The sequence below is a fragment of the Electrophorus electricus genome, chromosome 14 (assembly GCF_013358815.1).
Source record: "Electrophorus electricus isolate fEleEle1 chromosome 14, fEleEle1.pri, whole genome shotgun sequence".
Taxonomy (NCBI): Eukaryota; Metazoa; Chordata; class Actinopteri; order Gymnotiformes; family Gymnotidae; genus Electrophorus; species Electrophorus electricus.
In genome coordinates, this window is record NC_049548.1 from 5,893,116 (window position 1) to 5,904,117 (window position 11,002).

At 43.8% G+C, this 11,002-nt stretch overlaps 1 protein-coding gene across 1 annotated transcript; it reads right to left on the reverse strand.

The window, feature by feature from the left end:
• Positions 1-577: 577 nt before the first annotated feature.
• On the reverse strand, positions 578-9,103 carry aldh18a1 (aldehyde dehydrogenase 18 family, member A1). The gene is made up of 18 exons (XM_027010456.2): positions 8,574-9,103; positions 7,569-7,679; positions 6,459-6,610; positions 6,088-6,237; positions 5,836-5,940; positions 5,506-5,664; positions 4,934-5,024; positions 4,666-4,790; positions 4,406-4,550; positions 4,235-4,308; positions 4,014-4,113; positions 3,638-3,858; positions 3,338-3,475; positions 3,032-3,227; positions 2,782-2,903; positions 2,478-2,664; positions 1,876-1,971; positions 578-1,750 (listed from the first exon to the last, which is right to left on the reverse strand). Exons 2-18 carry the CDS (start codon positions 7,657-7,659, stop codon positions 1,554-1,556), a joined length of 2,349 nt encoding a protein of 782 aa, XP_026866257.1. The 5' UTR covers positions 7,660-7,679; positions 8,574-9,103; the 3' UTR covers positions 578-1,553.
• Between the last annotated feature and the right edge of the window lie 1,899 nt (positions 9,104-11,002).

The window sequence follows — 11,002 nt, forward strand, 5'->3', positions numbered from 1 at the left end:
AACCGCTCGAGTGTGCACTTACGGCCACCGTATGAGGAAGCCAGAATTAAACCAAATTAAACTTCTTTTTTTTTGGATAAATTATCCATATGGTGCACTGAAAAACACACTGCTGCAAAGTGCTGAAATACACTTTTTTTGTTTTATCTGAGACACTGATCATAGATCTTAGGCCCACTATAGTTAGAACACAATAGAACACGAAAAACCATGGGCTTTTCTTCATCTCCAGATCTTTTGCTTTTTGATGGGCATTCAGTGGGCATAAACAGCACATTCTGCAAAATGTAAAGGAATCACATGTCAAAAGGCAGTGGAACTTTGATCGCATCACCCAGTTAAATCTGCTGATTCTTCTAATAGCTACTTAAATCAACTGTAGTATTGTATTCATTCATCCATGTCCTAAGTCTCACATTCTCACTGACAGTTGAGAACATAAAGATGAATGAATTTATACAATTGCCCCAGTATCCTGAGTCTTCTTTGCACTCTGATTAACCTGTGTAGGTATAATGAGAGACTTAAAGCCTATGTAACTGCTGGTGCTCCACAGAAACTGCTGGAGGACAGAAGATTATTCTGCAAAACATTTATTGTACAATTCCAATATAATACAAATTTCCTTATCATCTTCTGTGTACACTGCTTACCACCAAAAACACCACTATTTTTGGAATGTTACAGTATTTTCACAAAGATAACCAAATCTCTGGCAATCGGTTTAAAATCAGCAAAGACAGACACCCCAGAGGTACACAGAGGTGTACTGTATCGCTGAACTGAAGGGGGAAACAGCATAAAAGAACATCAGAAGCAGGAACTGCCATGTCCTTTAGGTTTCATTTTCTCTCACTTCAATGTTAATTTTGTAAAGTTCAAATTTTAAAAGCACTTTTGGAACTTCTAAGAGGGATAGTTTTTTTTTTTAAACCTCATATCAGTTACTTTAAAGTTTAATCAGTAAAACAGGATGCTTATTTAGCACTTACATTCTCTCCTTTTTGGCAACAAGACCTTGCATATGATATCACCACTGATTAAATATCGATTTGAAAAGGCCTGTACCTGTTGGCAACTGTCCACTCACACTCAAACAGTAACTTGAGTCTTAAGCGCAGATGTTGTAAGCTCCCTTAAGCCGTTTGTGAATCATCACAGCGCAGATCATCATAAACAAAAAGCATGTTTCTAAAGTTTATATGCACTGCATATCACATCAGCAGTTTTCATACAACATACAGGATTATACACAATTTTGAAAAGATGTTTTTGAACTGGCTTCAAGTTTAGCTTTTGCCAAATAAAACGCACCTAGAAATAAATTAAATTACATGGTGATGTATGTGATCAATTATGAAAGCTGTTTTAGGACTTCTTATTGCCCCCAAACGAAATTTTAAAACCTTATTAGAAATAAGTCACAAAATAATGAGTGTCTCTACCTTTAAAAAGACACTGCTGGATTCCCAATAAGAAGTCAGATGAGGCTCTTTTGAATAGTGGACTCTGTGCCTTGACCCTGTTTGTTTGTTTGTTTGTCTTGAGTGGCTCTAGTTAGAGGTCCTCTGTCCATGCAGGGATGGGGCAACGGGGAGGTTCTCATGCAGGTACTTCATGCTGCCCTGTTCGGAGAAGTCTGCAGCCGTGTGGCCATCACCACGCAGGACCCACTTAGTGGTGAGGAGCCCCTCCAGCCCCACGGGCCCGCGGGCGTGGATACGGGCCGTGCTGATGCCAACCTCCGCCCCTGCGGCAGACAAACGCAGCCACCACCATTAAAGAACCAGTAAAACTAAACCTCAGAATGGAAATTTTACCACTTTAAAGCATCAAGTGCTATTTAAATCAGACAGGGCAAGCTAGCTTCCTCACCAAGACCAAATCGGTATCCATCAGAAAACCGTGAGCTGGTATTCCAGAACACGCAGGCACTATCCACCAACTGCAGGAACTGCTCTGCTGTCTCCTCTGAAAACAAAGGGCAATTCAAGAAAATCCTTCATATAATTTGTATTATATATATATATATATATATATATATATATATATATATATATATATATATATACATACATACATACACACACACACACACACACACACACACACACACACACACACACACACACACACACCAGTTAATCATAAGTAATGGAAAAGAAAGATTACATGGCTGCTCAATAAAACTATTCTAGCATTCTACTAAAAAGTGTTAATTACATCTTCACCACTAGATGGCATTGTTTTAAAATATCCCCCCCCCCCCAAAAAAATCACTGAAGCCTGCATGTTCCATTTTCTCTTGAATCTGGAATCAATCACATCCTGCATTGTTCCAACAAACAACAAAATGTGATATAGCGGGGTTTAGTCATCGCTCCAACATGTGCACCACACATGCACTTCTCAAAAAAAATCAAAAACGCCAGGACCCAAACAGGGCAGTGCTCTCGGGTGGTCAGAGAGACCTTTACCATTCTCAGTAACGATGACATCGGTGTGTGAGCTGCCGTATTTATGAATGTGGTCCACGGCCTCGAGCATGCCATCCACCACCTCTATGCAGCACTCCAGGTCTCCGTACTCCGTGCGCAGGGACTTCACCTCCGACGGGCTGAAGGTGAGGTACGACGCGAACCTGGGCCCAGCATGGACCTTTACCTGCATGGGTCCAGCCATCAGGAGTCAGGGATCAGCAAGGAACCAACTGACAGCTAAGCTTCCTCATCAGTGGTCTTATAGTCTGCAATGACGCGCGCATGCGTAGTACAGCCTTACATTTTCTGTTCTCAGCATGTCGATGATTTGGTCAAACATAGGAGATCGAAGCACATCTCTGTGAATCAGCAACGTTTCCATAGCATTACAGGCTGCGGGATAGTCGCATTTGGAGTCTCTGACTGCAGACAAGAAACATGGGCATCACACTGTCCGAACAGTGAAAACTTGAGAATGAACAAATCAGACGAGTATGTCATCACTCCAGCATTCCAGCATAGTGAAGTGAAATTGTCTTGACGGCGTTTACCAATCTTAATGACTTTGTCGAGGCTGGCCTCGTGGTCCACGTAGACGTGACAGATTCCCTCACTGTGGCCCAGCACAGGGATGCCCTTAGCAGCACGCTGGATGTCTCTGACCAGCTGGGATGAGCCACGGGGAATGATGAGGTCAATCATCTTCTCCAGCCGACACAAGTCTTCCACCTCCTCTCTCGTGCTCACCTGCAACACACGTACATGTCCAGAGGCTTTTAACAGTAGTCGTAGTGCAGGAAACAGCCAGGAAGCTGAAAAATTGTTCTCGCAGGTCAAACTTGAGACTGGCATCATACCAGCTGAATGGCGTCCCTGACACCGTGGATGGACAGAGCTTCTTGGGCTAGCTCATGCAGGACACGGTTGCTGTTAGCTGCCTCTCTGCCACCCTTCAGCAGCAGAGCATTCCCGCTAGCGATAGCTAACGCAGACACCTGTCGAGGGCGGTAGCAACAAACCACCCTGTCAACATGGAACAAACAAAAAGAAAAACAACACAGTACGACGAGCAAAATAAAATGTTTATGACAAAATTCAATAACTAATTTAACAGGCGGCGTGCATGTGCGAGCATGCGAGACACGGGAGGGCGCGACCTGAGGCAGGCAGTCCGGGCGGGACTCGAAGATGACGAGAAGCACTCCGATGGGGACTGTGATCTGCTCCAGCTCCAGATTGTTGGCCACGCGGGTCCTGCGCACCACGCGCCCCACGCTGTCCTGAGAGGACACTGCAATCTGCCGCAGGCCGATGGCCAGGCTGTTCAGTTTAGACGAGGACAGGCTCAGCCGCTTCAGCAGGGGAGGCGGCATGCGTCCTGTCACACCAGGGGGGTGAAGAGTGAGAGCTTCAGCTTCCTGGAAACCTGCTCAGGTCTTTCTAATACGCAGAGCCCGCCCACCCAAGGGAAGGACCTAGAAGCATAAACTCAATGTTAACGAAAGTGTATAACGAACTGGGTCAGAGTGGTACCTGAATTGACAGCGAATTCCATGTCCTTCTTATTGGCCGAGAGAATTTCTTCTCTCTTCTCAGTCAGAAGGTCAGCCATGGTGTAAATGATTTCGCTCCTCTGTGAAAATAAATAAATAAATAAATGGCACATGCTTCCTTTAGAGTCCTTGAACAACTGTGACTAACGTTTGACCACCAATGGTTAAGTACATCATCATGGGTGGAGGATGGGAGCTTGCCTGCTCTGGGAGCAGGGAAGCTAGTGCCCTCCCTGCAGTGCGAGCCATGTCTGTCTGCTGCTCCACAGTGGGCCCTAGAGCATTGGACACAGCCACTCAATCAACACCGCCACACCCAGTCAGAGACTGTGATGACACTAATTGAAGCAAAATGAAAAATGGCTTCCTTACCAGCAGGCTTGACCTCTGAAAAGAAGGTGCCCACTTTCTTGCCCTCCACAATGTCAGTGATGACATGGCCCGTGACCTTGGGGTGGGTGCCGTTGGCAATGACTACGGACGTCCCCCCCTGCAGAGCCCAAAGGGCAGCTTTCACCTGCAAAACGTCAGGAGGGTGCACAACATGCCCCCTTTAATGATCCGGATAACGGAAAGCCTAAGGGTACCCCTGGATCCCACTGTGAACAGACCCTGTCAAATTGCAGTCATACCTTAGCCTCCATTCCACCAATGCCAACCCTGGATTTTGTACCATAGGTTATAGACTGCTGGTCCCCGGGGTAGAAAGTGTCGAGTAGTTTGGCATCATCTGTTCCAGGAGGGCTGTCATAAAGGCCTGTGGGAGGCAATGTCACAGGCCAGAGATCAGCTAGTTACTCTCAACAAGAAGCCCAACGTGTTGGGACTACTGCTCTTTTTAAGGTCATTTTCAGACTCATTCTTTAGGTGTACACTAAATAACAGGATATATTGTCCTACCCTCCACATCAGAAAGCGCAATGAGGAGATCTGCCCTCATCTCCACAGCAAGCCGAGCTGCCAAACTGTCATTGTCCTTAATGCTTATGACCTGTGAAAAAGAAAAATCAGAGGACATGAGAAAGTCGAATCCAAAGGCCAAGATAAGCAATAGATGCTGCTTTCAAGCTTTTTGAAAATGACCTGAATTTGTTCTAAGCTCCTACATGGTTTGTCAGAGCTGTAAATAAGGCTTAAATGAAATGTGTGATGAACAGAGCAACAAGGTCAGGTCGTCCTCAGCAGACACAGACACCACTATGGTAAACAGCTACATTAAGCACATGAGCGCAGGCAAAGAGAGGAACGCAAAGTGCAGGCAACAGTGTACTACACAAAATGGAGAGACACAGCTCTGTCCCTGCAGGTGGGGATGGAGCTGCATGAGGGGACTTCCGCTCTCCTAGGCCCAGGCTCCGAGCATGCACGTGTTAAACATTCACTGCTGGCAAGTGGCTCAGGCGGGCCACGGGGTGGATTCGGGTGCCCTGGCGACCCCTCGCCGCGTCGGTCCCTCTCTGCTCTGTACCCACGTTTACCCCCTGCAGGTCGCTGTTGGGCTCTGGGGGAGGAACCACCGCATCGTTGGTGTTGATGATGGGCACGATGTTCATGCGCAGAAGCTCGTGCAGGGTGCTGTTCAGGTTCCGTCTCTTTTGCTCGTCGTGGAAATCCAGGTTTGTGACCAAGATCTGAAAAGGAAAAGAGTACAACGTTTGTTTGTTTTTTCCCCACTAATTAAAGCCAATTAATAGTTTGTTATTGTTTAATGACTGTACTTCAATATTAAACTTTTTTTCAAATACACTTGGTTGCACATATTACTGCTTTTAAATTGTGTGTGTGTGTATGCTCACGTGTACCTGTGCTGTGCAGGTGCTGTACTGAGTGAACATGGCCTCATACAGAGCCATCAGTCCGCTCTGGCCTGCAGCTGCACATGCTCTCGCCTCTAAAACAGGAAGAGACTGCAAGAACAGAATGCTCGTGCTTTACTGGCATCCAACATCAGTGCAATTCTACATGTTAAAATGTAACTTATTAGTCACAGTTTCAGCAACCCAGTTCTTTTACATGCCAGGTTTACTCTTTGCGCAGAACAAGGATGTGTTTACCATGTCTTTGAGCTGATTCTGTCCAGAGTGGAGGGCCTGTCGAACACTCTGAGAGAGCAGAATTTCATGCCTCAGTCTCTGCTTCCCAAACGCTACAGCACCGCTAGTGACGATCATCATTTCTCTGCCTTGGTTCTGTAGCATCGCCACCTTAAATCACCACAAATCAGCAGCTCAGTCCAAAGTCAGTGTGGATCAGTATGGATTCTAATGTAAAAAAATAAAAAATAAAATCCCAAATTCATGTACTATTACAACACTTGTGTGAACTTATGCCTTCAATTTATGAGTGAAATCAGGCCCTAACCTGTCTGTATGAATAAATCACGGAAAATGGAAGCAGAAACAAATTGACCTGTGACCTCCCTTACCTGTTCTACAATGGAGGCGAGCCTCCCGAGCGCTAGGCCACACTCGTCACCACGCGTTACCACAGCACTGCCCAGTTTCACCACGATCCTTTTGGCCCGGCGCAGGTCACTGCGGTGAGCAAAGGACTTACCATGGGCGCGCGCTAGCGGCACTGTAAGAAAAGGCACATTACTCCAGTGACGCGCAGCAGGAAGCTGATATATGGAGAAGCAAGGGGATCTGGTGCAAGAGAGACCCAGGAAATGGGCCAATCGGAAGCAAAGCCAGAGAAGAGGAAATAAGGGAGGACTGATGGGTTGGTTAGCAAACAGACTTGCAGGAGCCAGGATGTTAGGGAGAGTGTTGCCTTACAGCAATGTCTGTCTATGAGATGAAAGCTCAGCATCGTGGGACTATAAAAAAAAACCCCACACAGACCACTGGAATTGGAGAAACCCCCAAATTAAAAAGGTAAAGGCCATAACTTCTTCAAAATTACATCCCTCTTGGAAGTAATTTTAATTCCCAACTCACGCCTACTCTTTACCCTTTCATTATGGCCAAGGGGAGGCCAGGTTTAGTGGTCAATGGTAGGTTTTGTTTTTTTTCTAAACACAACTTAAGCTATGGTAATTTTTACTTTTATTAGGTAATCAGTTAAGTCATAGAGATGTGACTTCATGGGTACATGAATTCAGCATATTTTTAAAACCGAGGAAGCTAACTAACTAACCAACACAAACTTCAGAACGGTGACTTCACAAGTGGTAAACAGGAGCAGATGAAGGCAGCAATAGGCTAAATTTGTAAGATACCAACCCCCTGCACCCACCACCACTCACTGAAATCACATGGCAAAGGATGCCAACTAGCAAGCCTTAATGCTGACAGTAGAGGACCCAGCACAGACGCCCAGTGGACGAGAGAAAAGGGATGTGAAGAGGGGTTGGTGGGGTAAATGAAAACAAGCCTCTGTGCAGTTAATATTTAATTTTAAAGATGCTGCATGGTGTACATCAGCAGTACTAGGAACATTTTAGTAGTAGTTGTAAGTCAGGTTATCAACTGTTCACAACATTACAACATACTTCTCTGTTACAGATGTTGAAAGATGTGTGATGGAAACTCACTCTTTCCCTGTGAAGCAGATCTTGTGAAGGTCTGGAGGCTCCTCGGTCCGCCGGACAGCTTGAAGCACACAGACAGTCTTTGCAGCAGCATGGTGGCAAAAGTGCTTTCAACTGAAAAACAAGCAAATCAAGGGGCTCCACCACTGATCTATATGTGAGACTATATTAAGCGGAGTCCAGTGCATGCGTCACATTATTTAAGGCGAACCTCGCAGAATTAAATACATCTTAAAATGTTTTTTTTTTAATTGACTCCCAATTAACTACACAATCCGTTATCATAATGAAGCAGGCCTCCACGTGTCTATAAAGGCTGCAAGGTAATGGCGTGCAACGGAAAAGCAGGCAGTGGCAGACCGGATGGTACGAAAGAGGACACAGCTGGTTTTGGACGTGGAAGACGCATGGCATCGCATTGCTGGATACTGACGCCATGGGCGCAATCACGGGTCACCACTCCACCGATGACGCATGGACATCTAGGCAAGTTGCTCATGGCACTGGACTGGCTGGCAGCTTGCTAACAAACCGTGAACTTGTGCAAGTACGCGTGTAGCCATGTTTACTTAATGTGGCTACCGTCACTTAACAGACAGGTACGATAGGGTTCGTTAGTTAACCTAACTTTAATATTTGACAACTCCAATACAACTTGCGTTTACCAAACGACTAGCAAATGTTAGCAATGCTTATCTGGCGACCATACCCGCTTGTTAGACAGCTAGCCCGCAAGCTAATTACTGAAATGAACGAGATGATGCAAGAAGTGTCTGTCTTGCTGCACAGTTCAGAATGGCTGGTAGCGTTTGGATAGCAAAGTCATGAAAAGCAGCAAGTTAGCGAGCTGGGTAACTAGTACATTACGCTAAATTACAGCTATCCAGCTAACTAGCAAACTATACCTAACTAAAGTGCTAAAAGAAGCTTGTTCGCTTTAGTTTAAGTAACCATCAGTTTGGATAAACTTCAGGAAATTATATCTATAGCAGATGTACACTTCCATACCGTTTTGCAAGCTTACTGGCTAATAAACGTCTTATCCAGTTTAAGTTCAGCGTCTGCAACTTGCTGTTCTAGGAGCCGCAGCTTCTCTCCTGTTCCCCACCATGTTGCCATGCAGCTACGTGGAAAAGGCGAGTGCGCATGCGTATACCTCAGCCTTCCACGTTACGTAGAGGACCCGTTCACAAGCGTTCACGCATAAAAACAACACGTCTTTGCCTTGGGAGTAACTCTGCTTTAAAAAACAACAAAAACAACAAATGTTAATTACAAGAACCATGCAAACAACTAATCCTAAATCATCCGCGATTTTTTGGACTAAATTGACAGTGGTTATAGAGACCAGTAGTGTGTTGTACTGCGTTATACAACTATTACACCAGGGGGCATCATAAGCCTATCAAGGAAACAAACAAACAAAAAATTGTAGGCCTGCTCTTGCTAAATGTTTCATTGATGCAGTGAGCAAGAACGCTTATTTTCAAACATTCTTGTTTTTTGTTTTTTTCTCTGCACCTATTCTATTAACTTTTATCTGCACAAAGACATTGCCGAAAATTATAATGGACTACACGAATCCTAACACAAAAGCATTACACTAGACCATACAAATTCTGTGGCCAATCTCTTAATGTTAGCAAGAATGCTTCCTTTGATGGACTTCCAGATGTTACATCAGGTTGCATTCATTTTCCACACTCTGCAGTTTCTTAGTTACAGATTTTATATTAATTCTGTGTGCAGAGTGTAAGATGTGCATCAAAGGAATGTAACTTCATGGCTTAAACAGAGCTTCTTTGAGCCTGTTATTCTCATTTTGCTGTTGGTCTCATTTATTATACCCAAGCTATAGTGACTGGAATGCATGGAATCCTACTTTGCGATGTGTTTATCTGTGCATGCGTCTGTTAATATCCATTGTGAAGGAAGGAATAAACTCCAAAATAAAGAAGTGTAAAGACATTACAGCACTTGCACCAGTGATGCAATCCCTACACTGTCTCAACATTATTTAAAATCTCTTTAGATATCAATCTCCTTTTAGAAACCTACTGTGTGATGAAAGCACAAAACAGTTATTCATTAGTCTCAGTTTTATTGTGCGGGAGCCGCGCACACCACCTTAGGAGTAGTATACTGCTGTGCTTCGCTTCGTTGTCCTAGTCACTGCAGCCCTACCCCTGTTTTGGACATATTGCCATTGCATCTACATTGTCTACATTTCTTGTGTTTGTTGCTCCTGCTTAGTGTCTTATGTCAGTACAGTCTGCACATGGTCATTGTTTACTACCTTGCCTCTTGATACTAATGGATTTAACTTTTCATTATATTCTACATGTGTGTGCACTGTATGTCTAATAAAGAGAAGCTTACATTTATTATTCTTATTAAATTGTATTTGATGGCATGCAGGCAGGCATGCTGTCCCTTTAGGGGTTGAGCATAATGAACCTCTAGATGAAAAGTTCAGGCATCCAGATTTCATCTACAATAAGGCAACACACAGACGACTGTTTTTGTGTGGGCAGATCAAGAAAGAAACAGGGGTCTACACCATGATTCAGTAATGCTCAATTAGATTTTTAATCCAATGAATCATTTTAGTTTTCTGTTCATTTGGGATGGATCATCACATGGAAACAATACAAAATGTTTGCATTCATTGTATGCTTCCATGATCCAAACCAACTTTCCCTTGGAAATGGTTTTCTGTGACCTTGATAAAAATGGCCTGTCTGTACCCCTTTTGGAGACCATGTGTTTTTACCAGAGGTTGGAGAGGGAGGCTTTTTTTTCCCCATGAATTATGCATTTAGTGCCACAGAGAGAACAAGTGTGTTCTAAATATGTTCAGTCATGTTCCATTTAGTGAGATCATGTCATTCAATACCATTTTCATACCTCCAAGAATAGTTTTACATTTACAACAACTAACCAAATCTTCAGTCAAATAATATAATTTCAGCACTTCCCAGCAATGAAACTTGATAACAATAACTACTGTTATTCAGTCAAGCTTGAACAGAATCTCTTTGGCCTGTCTTCAGAGAAACTTCCTAGAACCATCACTCAAGGAGGACTGTCTATATTTTTTATAAAAATAAATCCTCAAATCCTCACCTGTAACACATTGGTAGACTTGAATCTTCCAAAGTAAGAGAAAGAAGGTGAAACTATTCTTACCATTTTCATGGTTCCTTCTTTTAGACAGCACATTGTGTCCATTTCTTAAAGTGGGAACTGAGAAAGCAGAGAAAACCACTGAAAGTGAAGTCTTCCGCTTTCAACAGCTCAGCATTTAAGGTATTCTATGTATTACTATCATATACTGTCTACATTATTAACTTCTCTCTTGATTTACTTCCATCTCTACCTGCTTATGAGATTTCCATTCTACACAACACAGTACATAACTATGTAATATGTAGAGC

Excerpts from the sequence above, each read along its gene's own strand:
- aldh18a1 (XM_027010456.2), bottom strand. The coding sequence starts at position 7,659 with ATGCTGCTGCAAAGACTGTCTGTGTGCTTCAAGCTGTCCGGCGGACCG. Across the intron at positions 3,228-3,337 it reads TCAGGGACGCCATTCAGCTG|GTGAGCACGAGAGAGGAGGT; the intron begins GTATGATGCCAG and ends CGTGTGTTGCAG. Across the intron at positions 1,972-2,477 it reads TGTCATCGTTACTGAGAATG|AGGAGACAGCAGAGCAGTTC; the intron begins GTAAAGGTCTCT and ends CTTTGTTTTCAG.